The sequence below is a fragment of the Microtus oregoni genome, unplaced genomic scaffold (genome assembly GCF_018167655.1).
Source record: "Microtus oregoni isolate MIOR12 unplaced genomic scaffold, Mior012 000013F_ref0000133, whole genome shotgun sequence".
NCBI classification, from domain to species: domain Eukaryota; kingdom Metazoa; phylum Chordata; class Mammalia; order Rodentia; family Cricetidae; genus Microtus; species Microtus oregoni.
This window is the reverse complement of record NW_024543072.1, coordinates 35,940,641-35,961,826: the sequence shown is the minus strand read 5'-3', so window position 1 is coordinate 35,961,826 and position 21,186 is coordinate 35,940,641. Positions and strand designations below refer to the sequence as shown.

Here is a 21,186-nt window from a genome sequence, read left to right as displayed (position 1 = left end):
AAATTTGTAAATATAAAAATATGGGACAAGGAGAAAGCAATCAAATGACTATGCAGTCGATTAAAAATATATTAAAAGACAAAGGAGAGAGAGAGAGTACAGCAGCATCAGATACAAGAATATTTAGAATTCATAGAGGAAATACGCCCTCCATTTTCCCAGCGCAGGACCTTAGATGTAGCAGTATGGAAAGAAGTGGGAATGAGAATTCAACAACCTTATTGTAATTATGGACCCGAAAGCATCCCTGAAGATACGTCTTATTTCTGGATGCTGATACAGGAAAGGTTGGACGTAAATCCTGACCAGCAGGAGATAGTTCCATCCATGCCACCTGAGGAGTTGCTAGATACTCTTTCGGAACAGAGCAGTTACAACAGGTCAGAGACTAATGATTCAGGCCTTGAAAGGGAGTCTTCATCTCTCTCACTAGCAAACAACAGCGCCAAGAGGCAGAGACACGAGGACAGGGTTCAGAAAGAATTAAAAGGATTGAGGTTGGTAACTTCGCTATTGCGCAGATTAGGAACTATGCAGACACAGGACTCCTGTCAGCAGACCAATACTCTTCCAAGAGTAATAGCAGATTTACATCTACCCTCAGTTCCGAATACACCAAAAGGGAAGCAGAGGCATAAGGATAGCAGTGAATCTCCTCTACAAGCTTGTATCAGAGAATCTGCTAGCAGAGGAGAAGAGATGCAGGGATTTCAATTGTTCCCAGTATTGGAGCAGAGAGATGCACAAAGAAATCTGCTTAGAATGCATACTCCCATATCATTTAAGTTATTCAAAGAATTAAAAACTGCTTGTGCTCAATATGGTGCCACGACATCCTTTACCCAGACACTGGTGGAAAATAGACCTGAGGAAGCTCTGCTACCAGCGGATTGGAAGCAGAATAGCCAAGGCTTTCCTGTCAGGAGGAGATTATCTATTGTGGAAAACTGAATTTACAGAACAATGTCAGGCCACAGCTGAGAGAAACAGGACTCAGCAGATTCCTATTTCATATGAGATACTGTCTGGCGAAGGACCCTATACAGAAACAAATCAGCAGTTATAATATGATATAGTAGCATATGTCCAGACCAATGCATGGCCAAGAAGGCTTGAGTAAGCTTCTATCATCCAAAGAACAGACTGAGGAGTTGTCTAGTATAAGACAGGAACCAGATGAGTTATTTCAGGACTTTGTTTCCAGACTAACACAGGCATCTAATAAGTTGATTGAAGACTCAGAAGCATGACAGATAATAGTTAAACAGTTAGCATTTGAGAATACCAATGCTGTATGCAAGGCAGCTAAAAGACCTTTTAAGAAACAGGGTAATGTTGCAGATTATATCCAAATTTGCTCTGATATTGGCCAATCATATACATAAGCAATGGCCTAACTGCTGCCTTACAGGAAAAAGACAATTAATAGTGTCTTATGCCAGCAGGGAGACCTAGCCCCAGGGACAATGCAAGCTACAGGAATACCTGGAGGCTGTTTTGGATGTGGTCTTATTGGGCATCAGGTCAGACAATGTCCTGATACAAAAATAAACCTGAGGGCTAAAAGAGAACCGGGATTGTGTAGGAGATGTAGGAGAGGAAAGCATTGGAATAGTGAGTGCAAATGAAAAAGAGATGATATAGGATGCGATTGAAAGTTTTGCTAGCTATAGTAGTCTGGGCTGGCATCTGTGATCTTTTAGAGTGTGTAGCACATCTGGTCAGGCTGTTTTGGCTTTTAGAGTCTCCACTGAGAAGTCAGGTGTGATTTTAATAGGCCTACCTTTATATGATATTTGACCTTTTCCCCTTAAAGCCTCAAATAATCTTTCTTTGTTCTATATGTTTAGTTTTTTGATTAGTATGTGGAGAGAGGACTTTATTTTTTCTGGTCCACTGATTTTCTGTATGTGTATTACACCTTTATAGCCATCTCCTTTATTTTAGAAAATTTTTCTTCTATGATATTGTTGAAATTTTTTTCTAGACCTTTGATCTTGGTTTCTTCTTCTCCTTCTTCTTTTGCTATTATTCTTAGGTTTGATCTTTTCACGGTGTCCTAGATTTTCTGTATGTTTTGTATCAGGAATTCTAAAATTTAACATTTTCTTTGACAGATGTATCCATGTCTCCCATTGTATCTCCAATACCTCAGATACTTCCATCCTTTGGATTCTTTTGCTGAAGCTTGCTCTGAAAATCCTGTTCTAATTCTTATAATGTTCATTTTCAGAATTCCATAAGATTATACTTCCTTTACTGATTTGATTTTCATTTTCAGATCTTGAACAGTTTATGCATTTCCTTTAACTGTGTTTTCTTGACTTTCTTTAAAGGATTTATTTATTTCATCTTTAAGGAACTCTATCATCTTTATACAGTTGGTTTTAAAGTCTTTTTCTCATGTTTCAGCTTTGTTGGAGCATTCAGGGTCTGGTGTGGTAGGACAGTTGCCTCTAGTGGAGACATATTGCCCTGACTGTTATTGATTGTGTTTTTATCCTGGCTTTCTAAGCATCTGTATTTGGATTGCTATGAGATTATGATTATCATTTAAAAATGGATTCAGTATGATGGCCGTTTCCTGGTACTATCTGTATTTTGAGTGTTGAAGTCATGGCATGTGGTACCCACAACATTTAGAGATCTGGTCAAAGTGTAGCATTATCAAGGAGGAGTGATTAAGCAGGGACAGCTCCCTGGAAGAGTCAGTGCCAAGTTGTTCAGGTGGGGGCTTTAGTCACAGGTAAACGGAGGTGACTGGAGGCAAAGACATTGCTCTTCAAGGCAGCCAGTGAGATAGCCTGGGCTATTGGGTCACAGATCCCTGAGTCCTCTCCTACTTGCTGCCTAAACCACGAAAAATTATTACTTCTCTGACTCTTTGATTTCTTCTTTGAAAATTTATACATAGAGAAAAAGCCAGGATATGATATATCTAAGTTCCAATGAGCTAATAAAGACATCTCTGTACTGCTCCCTTCCTCTGGGACTTGCAAAGACTTAGCAATAGCATAGATAAAGACCTTTATCTGTGGTTGGTCAATTTTAGCAGGGTTTGAAGCTGCTCCTTGCACTGGGGAGTTGTCAGTAAGAACTGAGACACATTAACCAGCTGCAAAAGAAGGGCCACTTGAATACTTGAAAACAAATTCTTCTTTGTTAACGTTCACTTGCTGTTGCATGTCAGAGGGTGCTTGTAGGTGGTGGTGATGGAACAAGGGGCAAAAGAGCAATCCTAGCTGGAAAGCTTTGCAATGGTGAATTCCTGAGAAGAGATAGTTACACCTCCTGTTTATACAACAGGGAAAAAGCAACAGTGAATGAATGGTAGTTTTCTAGTATATTCATGAAGAGAACAGAAAATCATTCTGCCACAATCAGCAGTTAATTTACTGGGAATCACACATTTCGTGTGTCTTAGACAAGTGCCGGTTGCCAGTGCCACCATTCTGGACGATGACACTGAGGCTGAGTAATTTGGCCAAGGTGCCAGGCTCATGATGGAGCTGGGACGGAAATGCAGGTACCATTCTCATTAGCTCTGGTTAGCTCAGGTTGCTCCTGGTTAGTTCCTGTCAGCAGTACACGTGTCTCACAGTGGACTGAGCAGTTACAGTTCTGCTAACTGCCCCATGGATTATCCTTTACTTAGAGAATAAACATTGGTATCTTGTCCTTGCTTGTTTACAAAGCTTAGTTAATTTGAGGTGAGGCATTGATGTTGGTAGAAGAACGAAGATGGATGAAAATGTCAGCCAATGAAGTCCCTGTTTATTTCTCAAATAATGAAATACTTATTTAAAAATGTTTTGTATGAAGTAATGCTTGGAATAAAAAATGATATTTCAGAAGAAGCTATCCTTTATTATGAGATATAAAATGTCAAGTGGTAGCTGGGCTTGGTGGCATACTTTTTAAAATCACACTGCTGTGTGAGTTCAAGGCAAGCCCATGCTACACTGTGAGTTTCAGGCCAGCCAAAGTCACTACAGTGAGACCCTGTCTTAACAAAACCAAAACAAAATTACTACCCAACATCAAGCCCCACAAAAACCACAAACTTCCCCAAGCCAAGCGACATGTGGTTTTACATGTGATAAGTACTTATAATTGTCATCTTTACAGAACTTAAAATCATCTTGAAATAGAATTTCAATGGGAAATTGACCTATGTACATGCCTTCACTTAACTTTTCTTTTTTAAATTTTTTTATTGAACTCTATATTTTTCTCTGCACTTGTCCCTGCCTCTACCCTCCTCTTCAACAGATTCTCAAGGTCCCCATGCTCCCAATTTACTCAGGAGATCTTGTCTTTTTCTACTACCCATGTAGTATGTGTCTGTTAGGGTTATCATTGTTGTCTAGGTTCTCTGAGATTGTGATTTGTGGGCTGGTTCCTTTGTTTTATGTTTAAAAACCACCTATGAGTGAGTACATGTGATAATTGTCTTTCTGGGTCTGAGTTACCTCATCAAAACGATGCTTTCTAGCTCCATCCATTTTCCTGCAAAGTTCAGGATGTTATTTTTTTTCTGCTGTGTAGTACTCCATTGTGTAAATGTACCACATTTTCCTTATCCATTCTTTGGTCAAAGGGCATTTCGGCTGTTTCCAGGTTCTGGCTATGACAAGGAATGCTGCTATAAACATAGTTGAGAACATGTCCTTTTGTATGCCTTAACTTTTTTGCTATACATTGTAATGTGGAACTGTGTGTGAATCCTTCCCTAAATTGCTTTCTGACAGGGTCTTTTATCATCGGGACAGACATGAAACTATGGCACCACAGCAAGAAAAGAACAAGAACAGAACAGAATAGTATGTGAGCTGTGGTCACTGTGCAGGAGTGAGGTAGGGGAGTGTGAGTGCTTCAGCTCTGGCGCTGCAAAGATATTCTGACTTATCGGGAAATCAACTTGTACTTAGAGCCACAGTAGGACAGCTCTGGAGGGGTAGAGCCAGAATAAGACAGTTCTGGAGGCTGGAGTCGCAAAAGGACTGCTGAGTCCTATAGGGAAAGGTGTCCTGACTTGTCAGAAAGCCAGACTACCTGAAACTGGGTGTAGTGGGGCATGCGCTCCCCATAGGATATAGCAACCCAATTCTTATGGAGAGCCCCTCAGCTAATCTCTGCTCTGTTCCTCCAAGGAAACATCCTAGCAGAGCTCTCAGCGTCTTCTTCTTCAGCCTAAGTTGTTACGTCTGTTGCTAACACTCTGCAGAAATGTAGAAATCTCCTCCAGCTCCAGGGAAAAGTTGTTACTTTTTCTACTCAGCCTTGCTTAGCCCTCCTAAGAGAGTCTCAGCAAGGTTCTTCTGTTCTGCTCTCCTCAGCCTTGTTCAATCCTGGATCCTGAGCATCTCAATGAGGTGTTTCAGTTCAGTCCCCTAAGGGACCTCTAAGCTAGGTTCTATTCTGCACTGGTGAATGAAGATCGTGACCCCAGACTCTTTTAAGAAAAAAGATTTATTTGGGAGGGAGGAATCCAGAAAAGTGCCTGCCTCTGCCAGGGGTGGGGAGTAAAAGACAGCCCTCAATGGAACAGGCAGAGAGGCTTATATAGCGCTTCGTAAGGGCAGAGCTTTCCCCTCTCTCTTCTTTGGATGAAGAGGGATTAAATAGTTTTCCGTGCTCAGTGACTGGTTAGTTTAGTTGGTCAAGGGTAGAGAAGTCTCTGATTTCAGAGTCAAACTGTGTTTCTTTCACTGGTCCCTTTTAGCCTTTGGCTCTCATCTTAGGATCAGGGCATATTTCTTTCACTGGCTCTGATTCTCGGGACAAAGTGTGTTTCTTTGGTAATGGTTTCAGAGGCAGGGCATGTTTCTTTGGGTCTGGGTTCAGGGCTAATGGTGTTTCTTTCCCTGGCTCAGACCTCAGATCCAGGGTGTGTTTCCTTCACTGGCTCTGGGTTCAGAGTCAGGGTGCTCAGAAATTGGTTGCTTTCCTGCTCCAGTTGGCTCCTTGACCCTACAGGTGATCCTCTGTGTCTGGGAATTTCTGAAAACTTCACACACAGCAAGATAAGCATAGGAGACTGTTAAACAATATCAGTTGGAGGACATGCCCTCTGGATTTTTGTTGGATTCAGCCACTGGGGAATATTGCCAAGGGATTGATTAGAGAAAGAGACTTTATTCCCTCAGGTTTTGATTTTTTGGGGTGATCATGTTTTGCCCTTATGGCCTGGCTAAAGGATACTTACTGCAAGTGTTAGATGCCTCTTTCCATGGAGACATTTTTCATTTTAGTAATTGCTTTCTTCCTTTACTTCTTTAGGTTCCAGGAAAGTTAACTCATTGTTGCCAGTCTCGGGGGTGGGGGGTAGGTATTGCATCACAATTTCCCTCCACTGCCCACATCTTTTAGCTTGATCTCTATATTAAAACTTCACAGGCTGGTGAGATGGCTCAGCAGGTCAAGGCACTTACATTGAAGGCCTGGCATACTACATTCCATCTCTGAAACCCAGAAAAATGTAGAAGGTGACCCAGTGTGCCAAGCTTTCCATTGTCTACATCACATGTGCCATGGCACACATATGCCCCTTCCATGCTATGTAACACACATATCCACCATAATAAAAATAAATACAAGAACTCCCAAAGAAGTCAATTTGAGTTCCATCTTGTTTCTAGAAGGACTTTGTTAGAAATAGTCACCATAGGTTAATTTAGAACAACTTTAGGTAGAGGGGAAGACTCTATATTAGAAAGCAATATACAAATGAAAGTACTGAGACCAAGTAGAAAGTCCTGGAATTTTGGGAAGAGATGCCCGGAAATGAACTTAGAAGATATGATGGGAAAGACAGGAGGCATACACAGACACGTGAGGTGGAACTGTCGTGACTTGATGCAGCTCTCACAACCACTGATATCAAACCTCAGCAACCAGGAACTAGGTATCTCAGGTCACATTCCATTACTACAACAGAATACGTGAAATGGGTAAAATAAACGAATTTTATTTTCTCATGATTTGTGAGGTCCCAGGTTTCAAGGCCATAGTGGCAGCTTCTGGTGAGAGATTTGTACTGTGTCCTTACATGGTAGAAGGTTGAAGGGCAAATAAATGCACAGAAATGTGATAAAACAAGAGGCAGCCTTGCTCTATGATGACACAACCTATGAAATCTGACCCAGTATTTGAGAGCAGAACCAGTCTGTTTATGAGGGTGCCCCAGATACTTCCTCCAATGTGACAGTGGGCACCAACTCATGGATTCTGGGGGATGTACCATAGTACACGGCTAGGGAAAACTCTTCCTTGCAGTTTATCTTGCACTAATTTAAGAAAAAGTGAAGATTTATAGAAAAGTATAAGAGAGGCAAGTAGGAGAGGTACCACCCAAACTTTTAAGGAACGTGACAGAGTGGCAATCTCAGGGGACTTAGGAAGAGTACGAGTTTTCAGTGGTTTTATGGTCCTGTCCCACTGGGTCATGATGGCATTTCTGGCTCCATCCCATTTCCCAGGGCCCATTAGGCGGTATTGGTAAGGGGAACATGGTCCAAAATAAACTTCCCAGGCTAGTCTTGGATCCGTGAGGAACAGAAGTGGGATGTTGGGTTTTGCGCCTATGCACTGAGCGATCTCATCCAGGTAGGAAATGAAGTCAAGTACGTCTTCTCTAGGATCGTTAATTACACCCCTATGGGCAAAACAGAAGTAATATTTGTCAACCACGCCCTGGTCTACTTTTCCTGAGTTATAAGATTTACTCCTCACGCTACCATTTTGCTACTGTTATGTTAGATCAAACTTTAGTTTGGGAATGGAATGCTTTTCTATGTTGATAAGAATGAGCGAAGGGGTGTTTGTTTAGCAAGTATATTGGTGAGGGCAAATTTGTTATAGAAAATAGAAAGAAAAGCAATTACGAAAAAAGCTTGGTGAGTTTGAGCATGACATGAGGCTTAAGTCATGTCTGTCCAAACAAGATGTTGTCATTGAGTGAATAGGATCAGAAAGCATTTTATATATAGACAAGGAAAGGAATAGTCCCAGCTACTGTGGGGGCTGAGGGGTGAGCATTACTTGTATTCAGGAGCTGAAGCCCAGCCTAGAAAACACCACAAAAAAATTTATATGCACGAGGGGTGCACCCACCCACTGAGACAGTGGAGCTGATCTATTGGGAGCTCACCAAGGCCAGCTGGACTGTGACTGAAAAAGCATGGGATAAAACTGGACTCTCTGAGCATGGCGAACAATGAGGGCTGATGAGAAGCCAAGGACAATGGCATGGGGTTTTGAACCTCCGTAATGTGCTGGCTTTGTGGGAGCCTAGCCAGTTTGGATGTTCACCTTCCTAGGAATGGATGGAGAGGGGAGGACCTAGGACTTACCACAGGGCAGGGAACCCTGACTGCTCTTTGGACTGGAGAGGGAGGGGGAGAGGAGTGGGGGGAGGGGGAGAAGGGTGGGAGGAGGGGGAGAAGGGTGGGAGGAGGAGGAGGGAAAAGGGAGGCTGGGAGGAGGTGGAAACTTGTTTTTTTTTTTCTCCTTTTCTCAATAAAAAAAAATGAAAAAAAAATTTATATGCAGACAGCACAGGCCAGGATGAAGCCATCTGGGAGTGAGATTGAATTTTGGTGCTCATCGAGTTTAAGGAGTGTGGAAGATTAGACAAACACATCTTGCGAGGTGAGGAGTAAATGCGTACAGACTGGATTTCCTGTGAAAGGGAGGCAGATAGACAGGGTCCGAGGCACAAGCCACAGGTAGTTGCATAGAACTTTCTAATGTTTTCCCACAGCGAGCTCTACCCTTCTTCATACCTTTTAATGAGCTGCTCCTTTTTCGTGGCTTCTGCCATCAGTTTCTGGGATGGAGGGATGTTACAGAGCCCTGTGAGCAAGACCAGAAGCAACAGGAAAGACATTAGCTCTTCTTCTTCTTAAGTTCTGCATCCTCTTATATCTGGCTTCTCTCTGCTCCTGCCTTGGAGTTTGGTGTGCAACTATACTACACAGGGAACTTCCTGGAGGTGAAATCCCATAAACTAGGGACCTTCATTGCCTGGTTCTCAGAGAAGTGTCTGGGGGCTTAATGCTCAGCTGTGCCGCCTACACCAGACATCCCGTCTGCTCCAGCAGTTGCTGGAGTTCTTCCATACCCACTTCCACGTTCCTGCTTCTCCCTCTTGACAAACCTATATTCCATTGTGTAACACTCCTGTGTGGTTCTTGTGTATGTGTGTGCGTGTGTTCAAGACATTTGTTGTTTAAAGGCTGACACTTAGAGCCCCACTTCTGTAACCCTGCGAGGTCAACTGTGTTAGAGGAGGTAGTTTTCTTATTGGGAAGTCTCCTGTGTGGGCAGTGCTCAGCCTCAGAGGTGCTTTCTCTGGCATGCTGTGAGGACCATCTCTTGTTGTAACGTGATCCAGGAATTTAGGGTAACTAGGAAACTGAGTGCTTGTGAGACACTAAAGAGAACCAGCGTCTCGTGACCTTAGTTTCTTCAAGGCATGGAATTGTTCTGTAATGTGTTTTCATGCTCTTCCCAGGTGTAGCGGATAGGGGTGAGCTTGCTTCAGATTATCCATTGTTGCTTCAGTTAAATGTTTAAATAGTCCTTTATATGCTCTATGGGAAAAAAGTTTTGTTTTCTTTTTTTTTCTTTTTCTTTTTCTGCCACCTATGGCTGGTCCTTGTGATTTTATACAGGTTGAATTCGTGAGAACTTTATTTATATGACCTTTCTTTCACTCTCTTTTGAGCCCTCTCTCTCTTTGTCTTGGTTTTTGAAACATGCTTTTTCTCGGTAGCTTTGGTTGTCCTGGAACTCGCTCTGTAGACCAGACCAGCCTCAAACTTGGAGTTTTGCCTACCTCTAGCTCTTGAGTTCTGGGATTAAAGGTTTGTGCCAGTACAGTCAGGCACATGTGACCTTTCTTAACCCTCAGAGTATAACCTGTCTGAGGCTTTGAATAGAGTTGACATGGACATTAGTCTGCCTTATTTATCGGCTACATCCTCCTAGGTGTCACCGCTTCTCGAGAGGTGATAAGTCTCCTTCTTAGGACAGTTGCAAACCTTGAACCCTGCCCCTGCTCATCTTAATTTTAGCCTATTCTCATGGAATGTGACCATTCTCTCTCTAGCAGCCCAGCTCCCAGCATCTAAAATCCCATTCTGTCCCTTTGGTTTTTTGGAGCTTTATCCTGACCTACTTTATGTAAGGAACTTTACCCTTAGCTATTTCCCAACCCCAGCTTTCCTATCTGGCCTCAGACTACTCGTGACCTTGGTAATCCACCCTGTCCATCCTCCTATTCTGGACAGTCCTGCCTGCCTGGTCCCCAATGGCAACCCTAAGGTGTGTTGCATTATCCTCAGAGTCAGGTCTGACACATCTCTGTGCTGGGTTTTCTGCCAGGGTTTTGTTATCTTGTCAAAAATGAGCAGGACTATTTGCTGAGCTGCTTGCTAGAAGCTCTCCTGTGGACTGCGCAATTACTCATGTGGTATGAGCCAATCCAATTGTGTCTTGCCAGCTGTATCATCTGAATAAATGTTTTACAGCTCATTGTGCACCAACAACACTAGGTACTAAAGGGTCTCCCCTTATCCAAACTTTTTGGATAGTGCTGTGAAAGGACTTTAATTGTCTTTTAAGAAATACAAATTTTTGATAATTTAATGAACGCTTGTGATTCCATTTCTGCAATATATGGATCTCATAAGCTTGTCTTATCCTCTCCTTCCATTGAAATAGGACTTTTGTAGTCAGGCCTTGTGGTACAGGCTTGTGAATTGAGTTGCTCAAAGTCTGAAGCAGGAGGATCACAAGTTCAAGGCAGTTTGAAAATTGTAGTAAAAGCTCGTATCAATCATTAAATAAATAACATTTGAGAATGAAGCCCAGTGGTAGATTGTTTGCCGGGCACATGCAAGGCTCTGTGTTCAACTCCAGCACTACGAAACACATATTAAACAGAGCCACCTAAAAAGTAAAATAAATAGATACAAATTGAATATTTATTAACTTAAGGGAGCACAGACTACCTTAAAAATACTTGTTATTTTATGTGTATGACAGTCTGCCTATATGTATGTGCTGGATCTCTTGAAATTTGTCATAAGTTGCCATATAGGTGTTGGGAACTGAACCTGCATTTTTTTTTTTTTGCAAGAAAATTCAGTTCTCTTAGCCTCTGAGTTAATGCTCCAACCCCAAGCATCAGTTTTCAATTCAGGTTGGTGTCTATTGCAATTACAGTGTGACATTACTTGTGATTGTGTTTGTTTATTAAGGTTATCTGTTTGGTCCCAATGTGAATGCTGTTTATATTCAAAAACAACACAGCTGGAGTTCTTCAAAATGCTTGCCACTTAACTGGTGGGATAAGATGCCAATAGTAAGAGCTACAGTTATTGCCTAGTGAACTTTCAAGGTGTGTCAAGTACTCTGCTAATTGCCTTTTAAAAAAGTACGCATTTAAAAAAATCCTTAAAAAAATACTATATAGATGAAAGACCTGAGCTCTCAAGAGATCTTCACAAAGCTAATAAGTTTCCATCTGGGACTGGACCCCACAAGCTGCATCTCCATGACCTTTAGCTTCTTGGAGCAATAACAGACAAGGAGTAATGCCCATGATCAAAAATTTTTATAAGCATGTGTGAACAGTTACGAGACAAGATAGACAGACAGGGAAAACGATGTGGGCATGGGATCTGGTTGAAGCCTTTCACCAGATCAGAATCAAGAATTCCCACACATTTAACAGTTGCTGTGAAAGTTATTTTTCTGAAAAGCCAGATGTGTGACTTTACTCTGTTCTCAAGAGCCTTGTTTGGTAAACTCCAGACCTGCTTCATACTGGCTCATCCTGAAGTTCTTTCTGTGGTGAAGCCAAGGATCTTTCGATCCCTGCTTGGAGGTCTTTGGGACTGAGAGAACAGCTTAGGCTGCAGGCTGCAGTGTGGGGCTGCATCTCTGCTTTACCACACCTGCTAGCCACTCTCTCAAGACCTCGAATTTCATCGCAGGATGTATTATTTCAATGTCATTCTTTGGAAGCAATATAATATTTCGCTTTTAGTGCCAAAAGGCAAGACTGATCTAGAGTAGAATGGAATCTTCAAACTTTAGTTAATCTAAAACATTTGATCAGCTCTGTTGTGTAACTTCATTCCATCCACAGAATCAGCATAATTACCTTCAGTCGGATGGAATGACATAGAACATCACATATAATGTAGCACTCATATATGATTAATTGCTCATTAATTAGCTTCTAGTATTTTATATTACTTTAGCTCATGTCTGTTTGACCAGGTAAATGGCAGGACAGTAACTTTAAGATTCAGTTGATGCATTTGTGTTTAAATAGAGCAAACATACCTTTGAATACTCTTGTAGCCCATCGTGCCTGGAGCTCTGTGCCAGCTAAGACAGACCCCGTAAGGGTGATCACGCCAATAATGGCTAATGTTGTTCTCTCCAAATTTGGGGGAAAGACTCGCTTGTGTAGATTGATCTTTGTACAAAAACTTTTGAGAGGTTCTTCAAAAAAGGGAAAAGAAAATTCGTATCCTGTACTGAAGATCACTGCATCAATGTTGACTTCTGTTGTCCCATCTTCAAAGATGATAGAGGATTCTGTAAAATCCTTGATGCCAGTTTTCATAGTGACTTTCCCACAGAGGATGTAGCTTGGTAGCTCATCATTCACGATAAATTTTGATTCTTTCCTTTAACCAAGGAGAAACATATTCACTATAGTTACCTACAAGGGACCTTAGCAAATGATTTCTTCAGTCAGTTTTAAATTATCTGCCAAGTCAAGGAAGTGAGTTGACCAGTGTCTAATATGAAGTTGGCAATCTGATAAACAATAACTGTGTTTATAAAACATGCTGTTTCCTTGCTCTTTGTAGAAGGCATGTGGAAATTGTCTCTCAGAACTCTATTTGCAATTTTATACACACAGACACAGACACAAACACACACACACACACGGGGGGGGGGGATTTGCAGGGACTGGGTTCTTTCTCCTGTGTGTTCTTGGGACTGGACCTGGGTTCTCAGGTTTGACAGCAGGGGACTTTACCCCCAGGCAGTGAACCAGCACTTTCTTTTAACTGGATCCACCAGAATTCACTTCTAGAGCAGTGCTTTTGTTTCTTTTTCTTCCATTGTTTTCTTTTCCACTTAGGAGACTGAACAAGGGCCTCATGTATGCCAGGCAAGTGGTTTACCACTGAGCTATACCCATAGCACAGAAACACTTAAAGTATACATGTAGAATACACAACTGAAGATTTTATGATCAGCTTGGGGTTCCATACCACCCAGGCCTCCCAAAGTTATATTAGGTCTAGAGGATATCAGTAAGATACTATTTGTGTAAAATAAAAACTATTAACCTATTTACACAAATGGCTATTTTTGTTATTATACAATCACATCAGACACATGGTCTTTATAAAACTGACAGAGGTCACACTGTCATCAGCCACTTGCTTTCCTTATATTTTAAAATAGATGTTGCTGAAGAATATTTGAGTTAGGCATATATTATAATCACATTTAATGATATCACATGAATTGAAAGTTCTTTTCCTTCCCAATATATAATTCTATAGAGTAATATATTAAGAAATATTGTGTCAGGAACTCCCAGTTTCTGGAGTTATTTCAGGAATTCCCACCTCTAACCACAGTCAGACCAGACATTTATCCTCACACAAATTGAGAGTGAACCATCTGTGGTCACTGATGCTGTGCACTCTGCATTTCTGGGTGGAGCACTTTCAAGAAGCCTCAAAGCCAAATCAAATTTCCTTTCAAGTTGGAAATGAAATTTTAATCCTTACCTTTATTCTCACATTGTGACTTTTCTATTGTTGTTACTAAACAGAGAATATGCCTGTTTCAAGAATTGCTGTGGAGCTTTATGGGCAGTGTCCCAGGGAAATAAGCTCGTAGCAGGAAAAACTAAGACAGTGCCGTGTAAGACAGTGTAGTTATGGAACATGTAAAGTTCTGGATAATACAGAATGAGGAATGCTGACTTCAAACTCCCCATCAGAAAACCCAATGAGAGTCACAATGAGATGCTCGCTCGCTCCAGTTAGAATGGCTATTGCTTTTCTGAAAACACGTGGGTGAAGATATGGAAAAAAAGGAATACTCACACTCTTTGTGGGAATGTAGATTCTGCTCCATCCAAAAGGGAAAAGAGCCTAGAGAGGTTCCAATACCACCACCAACAAAAACTAACCAAACAACAAAAATACCAAGACTAGATAGCATCTGTCTATCTCACTTCTGGGTATAAATCCAAAATTAATAAAACCATCATTCCAAAGAGATGCCTGCATGGCCTGTTTTAACTGTGGCATTATTCACAATAGCTAAGGTATAGTCAGCCTCAATAATCACCAACAAATGCATGAATAAAATGTCACACCACACATACACACACACCTTCACACACACACCGCAGAGTATGTTCAGCCTAAAAAAAAGTGAACTCTTTCAGCTCAGAAAAGGTGAGAGACTTGAAGAGTATGTTACATAAAGTACTTAAAACAAAAAGGTAACTTGTTGCACTTTCATTCCCATATGTGGAAGCTAAAATCAGAATAGTGGCTACTAGAGTTGGGGAAGATATCAGAGAGAAGAAGGATGGAGGGAAAAAAGGAGGTCGGCTTTGAATAGCAGATGCTCTATGCATGTATGGAACTCTACTGACATGTGGACTTTGTATATATTATTAAAAATGGTGAAAATGAACCGAAGGTTTTCCATGAAATGAAAACTTAAGTACCCTTTTGCAACGCTTAATCCATAATTTTCATAGTTAAGTCGCTTCTGTTTACGCCAGTTTATAAAACATGAAGGCAGAACGCGTGCAATAAAATTATTACATCTTCTTATGAGCATCATATTGAAAGGGTAGCCACCACCTGCAGAGCGGCTTAGAACCCAGGCACCACTTCTAGTGCTGAGAAACACCTGGGAAGAAGAACAAGAAGGATAAACACATATCAAATACCTCGAAGTACTTTTTCCTTGATATGTTTCAAATTATATTCTGGTTTTCTAACACAGGTGACCATACGACCATATGTTATTGTTGCTATTATTACCCTAAAACACATCACTTGATTTATATAGTATCTTCATTATATTATTTATAGAATTATGAAAATAGACATGTAATATTTGTAGGTATCAGATGCTTGTCTGGCTATGTGTGTTTGTGGTCTACATGGGTGCAAATATGTGTGAGTGTGTATGTACATATGTGCAGAGACCAGAGGTGAGCCTCTGGTGCCATGTCTCAGGTTTTTTTTTTTGAGTCAAGATCTTTCACTTGCACCTGGGGCTCAAATATCAGCTGAGGCTGTCTGTCCAGTGAGCCCCAGGAATCTGCTTCCCCAGAAGTACACACAGGCTGGCTTCTTGTGGGGTCCTTGAGGATGCAACTCTGATCCCAATGTTTTCGTGGCAAGCATTTATTTGTGTGACTAGGCTAGCTCTGCAGGCTCTGATCTGGATTTAAAAAAATGAATAATAGAGAATTAAGAGGTTCAAAAAAGCAATTGTAACCAAATTAAGTATAAACTTATTCTTTGAGATCTAATAGTTTCCTCTAATACACGCATGTGAACTAGATCTCTAACTTGTGAGTTGTTCAGTATTTCTAGCACCAGGCCAAGCTCTGGGAATCCAATAGAAGAAAGGAAGGAGGGATTATATGAGCAAGGGGGGGGGTCAATATTATTATAGGGAAATCTACAGAGACAGCTAAACCAAGCTCATGGGAACTCAGGAACACTAGAATGACATGTGGTACCTGCATGGGGCTGAACTAGGCCTTTTTATGTGAGAGGCAGTTGTGTAGCCTGGTCTGTTTGAGGGGTCCCTGCTCCTAGGACCAGGATCTATCCCTAGTTCATGAGCTGGCTTTTTGGAGCCCATTCTTTATGGTGGGATGCCTTGCTCAGCCCTGATGTAGGGGGGAGGGTCTTAGTACTGTCACAACTTAATGTGTCAGGCTTTGTTAACTGCCCATTGGAGGTCTTACCCTTTGGGAGGAGTGGAAGTGGGGTGAATTGGGGGTGGAGGTGGGAAGGTAAGTAGAAGTAGGGGTGAAAGGGGGAACTGTGGTTGATATGTAAAATGAATAAAAAAAGAAAATTGAATCAACATTTCTAGTTTGTGTATGCATTAAACATATAATAAATACATTTAAAATATTTTTTAAAAAGAGTTGCTGTGATCATGGTATCTCTTCACAGCAATAGAAACCTTAATACAAAAACATTTGACAAACAACCTTACCATTGGGTTCTAACATGGAGTTTTGATAGAATTACAGAAGGTTCATGTAAAATAAAGATGAATAGGTGTTGGTTGCCTGTAATCCCAGACTTTGGGATTCTGAAGCCAGAAATTAATAAAGGTTTGGTGAGGTTGCATAGTGAGATCCTATTTCATCCACTTGGTTTTTCTGCAGTCCATTGAACACAGTCAGCTTCTGTAAAGTGTGCCTCCTGACATGGCAGACCAAGAATGGCGTTGGGATTTTTCTCATTTCCCTCATGCCAGCATAATTTACCCGTCAGAAAGGTGTTTATGGTCTTAATAACTTCTCTGAGCCACTGTTAATGCTGATAAGGGCAGAGACACTGATTTAGAAATAGTGTACCTGGGCTGCTATTCTACTGAGCTCCACTGCGATGTCTGCTCCAGAGTTCCCAAGACCAACCACCACGATGCGCTTGCCCTGAAAGGCATCCGGAATCTTGTACTCTTGGCTGTGTAGGATCTGTCCTTTAAAGGTATGGATCCCTGAGGCAAGGAAGGATGAAATTACCTGAAATATTTCAGCTATAATTCTGCAGTACACAATGATAGGGAAATCCTAGGGACAGACACACGTTGCTTGTATCACTACTCAAGGAAGAAGACATGCGAAGAACAAGTCTTTTGGCAATTTGGTGAACCCAAATACAGATCTTACAACCTGCCTTGTTAAAAATACTGATAACTGCTGTAGAGAGGGTGTAAGATGGGTAAAGGTACTTGTTGATAAGCCTTACAATCTGAGTTTGATTTACAGTAGCCAAATGGTAGAAGAAGAGAACAGACTTTTACAGATTGTCCTCTGGCTCTGTATGGACACTGTGGTGTGAACACGGTGAATACACATGTACATAATAATGGTTGTGCAAAATAAGCCCATGGGTAATATCATATCAAATGGAGAGAAGGTTGAAAGCATCCCTTACATCTGGGGCAGAGCACAAGTGCCTGTGATTATTACTTTTTAGTGTGCTTCTGGAATCCTAGCTAGAGCAATAAAGGAGGAGAAGGAAGAAGAACATTCAGTTTGGAAAGAAGGACATTTTCATTATTGGCATAGATGATTTTATATACAGAAAATGTAATAGATTTCCCTCAAATTCCTGTAAGACTCATTAATTAAGCAAAAGTATAGAATACTAAACCAACATACAAAAATTAGTATTATTGTTGTATATCAATGGGAAATGATCTAACATAAAGATAATTAAAATAATTCCATCTATAGTAGCTACAACATATAGCCTGGAATAAATTTATTCAAAGAGGAAACATATAAAAACATTGATTAGGTGTAATTGGAGGGTACAGTGGGTTAGGGGATAAGCCATCAAACCTGATGTCCATCTGAGTTCAATCCCTGAGTTCAAACCCAGATAGCATTTAGAATATTGCTTCTTGAGAAATTATGGGTTGAATTCTCACTTGATTCCTAACCATATGTTTTGAATAAAATATTCCATTTATTTGTGATTAATTTTTAAAATAATATTTTCAAGAGATGGCTCAATGAGTAAGAGTGCTTGTTATGTAACCATGACGACCTGAGTTTGGTATCTAGTAGATTCCATGTAGAAAGCTGGGTGTGACCTTATTCATGCCTGGAACCAAGATGCTGTTGGAGGTGACAGCAGGATGCTTTCTGGGGTTTGCTGGTTATCAGCCTAGCAGAAGGGCCAGCAAGAGACTCTATCTCAAAGGAATAAGGTGGAGAGTTATAGAGCAGAAAACCCAACATTTTCCTTTCACCTTTGTGCATCTGCACACAGGCACCTGTACACACGTGCGTACGCCACACTACAAGTATTGTGATCACAAACACATATAAAAAAATAACAGAAGAAAAGAAAACTTGACTTACTAATCTCCTCCAGGGTCAGTAAGAAAACGCAGACTAGGAGCAGTTTTATTACATTTTAGTAATCTCCACTTCCCTAACTTTTATTTATCACATCTGAATTTGAGTAGCTGTCAGCTTTCTAGATAACTGATTAGGACCTCAAATCCAAAGGTTTACCAATTATAAAAATGTTAAAAAGACTGTGCCCAACTGTTTTCAAAGGAGATTTCAAATGTCCTGATCGGAGAGGTGTAATAGGCAATTTTAAAGAGCATATTTATTCATTTAAATATATGATTTCTGGTTTGTTTCATTTAAAAAAGTACCTGTCCAGCTTCTGCATTCTCTTACTTTAAGTTTTTGAATCATATACCATTCTTGATTCAAATGACCTCTCCAAATTAAAACTTCTTAAAAATTAGAGATCTGATATTTTATGTTTTAGTTGATCACTATATTGAAGTGGACATGTATGAAAAGGCTTCAATCACAGTGTTTATATTAGTACATAAATAGTAAAACTATACACAAAGCAGGACTTTTTCCACTCAGAATATTTTTGTGCCTGTAATTCTTAAGTAAATATAAATAAATATGACATTGTCTATAAGCCTGCTGAAGTATTTTCAATTATGAGCAAGCCATTTTTTCTCTAAAAGAACCCAAAAGAGTATTGATGGTCTTAGGCAGAACTGACTTACCAGGGAAGGACTCCAGAGGTAAACGGGGGCTCATGAAATGCCCAGTACAAACCATAATAGCATCAAATACAGCTCTGTGTTGTTTGCCCTCTGTCTCTGTGACAACATCCCACTGGCCGGTTTCAGAGAAGTCTGGGCGTTGTGTTACACTGCGCACAGTGGTCTATAAGCAAAAGACAAACACTGCCTTTGACTCTCACACGGTGACTGGTATATCAACTCATCTACTATGTTAAGTAGAGTAACATGATATAAACAAGGTTTGTAAGTATCAGTTATCTCATTCTTAGATAAATTAAGCATCGTGTATGCTCTCAAAGGTGCTCCTAAATGGATCAGGACTTAGAACAACTGGATCCCCTCATTGAAAAGAAAAAATCAGGACTTTTTATTGGTGAGAAGAAAATGAGTCATAATTGCTGATGTGTTGGGGAAAGCCAGGAAAGCAAACTCTCCTCCACCATACTTTCTGTGTTGAGGGTTGTAGTCACATCTTCCCATTGGGTTTCTTAAATAGAATCATTACTTTATTCTCAGGAAAACATTCTAAGTTTTATCCTAAATGCAACTGTGGTAGTTTGAAAAGGAATGGCCCACAGACTTGTGTTTGAATGCTTGGCCCATAGGGAGTGGCACTATTAGGAGGTGTGGTCTTGGTGGAGTAGGTGGGGCTTTGCTGGAGGAAGTGTGTCACTGTGGAGGTGGACTTTTATGCTCAAGCTCTGCCTAGTATGGCACATAGTCTCCTGTGGTCTGTGGATCAAAATGTAGACCTCTCATCTCCATGTCCATCACCATGTCTGCCTGCACACCACCGTGTCCCCCCATGGCCCACTGTGATGATAATGGACATATCCTCTGAAACTGTAAGCTAGTTCCAATGGAATGTTTTCCTTTGAAAGAGTTGCCATGGTCATGGTGTCTCTTCACAGCAATAGAAACCCTAAGACAGGGAGTTTGACATTTAGAGGAGGAATCAGGAAATTCAGTATTTTAATGATCTAAGCAAGGAATAGAGAGGAAATTACCTATCTAATTAATTCCTATCAACAGAAAAATAAAAGAAAAAATTATTTGGTCATCTCATTTCCATTAGATTATTATTATTTTTTTTTTTGAGACAGGGTTTCTCTGTGGTTTTTGGAGCCTGTCCTGGAACTAGCTCTTGTAGACCAGGCTGGCCTCGAACTCACAGAGATCCGCCTGCCTCTGCCTCCCGAGTGCTGGGATTAAAGGCGTGCGCCACCACCGCCCGGCTTTCCATTAGATTATTAACTAGGCCAGCTTCCATTCATGAACTTTACATAACCCAAGCCATCTTACCTTAAACTGGATATATTTCAGGAGGTCAAAGTGCTCGGCAAATTCCCTGAGATACTCCCAGAATTTCTTGTGCTCCATGAAATTGGGGTAATCTTCTTGATATGGGAAGTCACTGTAAGATGACATTTCCTTGCAGACATTTGTCACTAGTGACCTGTAAACTCTGGTCATTCCATCCTTGGAAGTTTCCTGTAGTGGAAGTATAATTAGCATGCATTACAAGAACCTCTTTACTGTGTCTGTTCTTTTTCTCGACTATGTGGAGGGTGGTGAGGGTCACTGCCTGTTTTGTGGACCATTGTATCCTAGCAGAGCATCATAATAAATACATTCTGAATGAATGATCCCTCCATAAGATCTAAACAGTGTCTGGGAGTTGGGGCACTACTACTTTACTCCAACTTCATCCTCACAAGTGTGTAATCCTTCTGTTGTTCACCAAGACTTTCCAGCTTGCAGAATGTGGCACTCTGCAACCTTTAGAAAGTACAAGTCCAGAAACCATCACAAACTATGTTGATATTATAATGATAACAGATTTCACTCTTTTTCTAGGTCCTTGACTATACCTTGCCAATTTCTAAGGTTCCTTACATCTCAGACAACATCCCACACAGGGTTTCTCATGGCACCACACACATATTTAGCTTGATGCAGTGAGCTCTTTCTGTTTTGATCACCAAGTGAACAGAAGCTGCATGTGACTGGGTCATGATTACTGGGTTAGGAGGATGGGAACTACGCACAGCAAACTTCCATAGTCCCCCGAAGTCATCATTTCTTTCAAAGCAGGTGGGTTCCAGGTCTTCATCCAAGCAACATTTGATTGAGGACAGGCCACTCACGCCAGCTCCGATCACTGCAACTTTCTTGACCATGGTATGCTCTGTGTGAAGGTCAAGGAAAGAATAGAACACTTGACATAGGACTCAACCTATGTAGTGTGAGAAATACTCTTATTTACTCTGGAGGTGAAAGTGCAATCAT

General features: G+C 40.9%; 1 protein-coding gene across 1 annotated transcript; it reads right to left on the bottom strand.

Moving 5' to 3' along the window:
• Nucleotides 1-7,150: 7,150 nt before the first annotated feature.
• Nucleotides 7,151-21,077, bottom strand: LOC121455281 (dimethylaniline monooxygenase [N-oxide-forming] 4-like). The gene is made up of 8 exons (XM_041662929.1): nucleotides 20,946-21,077; nucleotides 20,200-20,388; nucleotides 18,877-19,039; nucleotides 16,679-16,821; nucleotides 14,792-14,979; nucleotides 12,361-12,710; nucleotides 8,787-8,856; nucleotides 7,151-7,657 (listed from the first exon to the last, which is right to left on the bottom strand). Exons 1-8 carry the CDS (start codon nucleotides 21,075-21,077, stop codon nucleotides 7,222-7,224), a joined length of 1,671 nt encoding a protein of 556 aa, XP_041518863.1. The 3' UTR covers nucleotides 7,151-7,221.
• Between the last annotated feature and the right edge of the window lie 109 nt (nucleotides 21,078-21,186).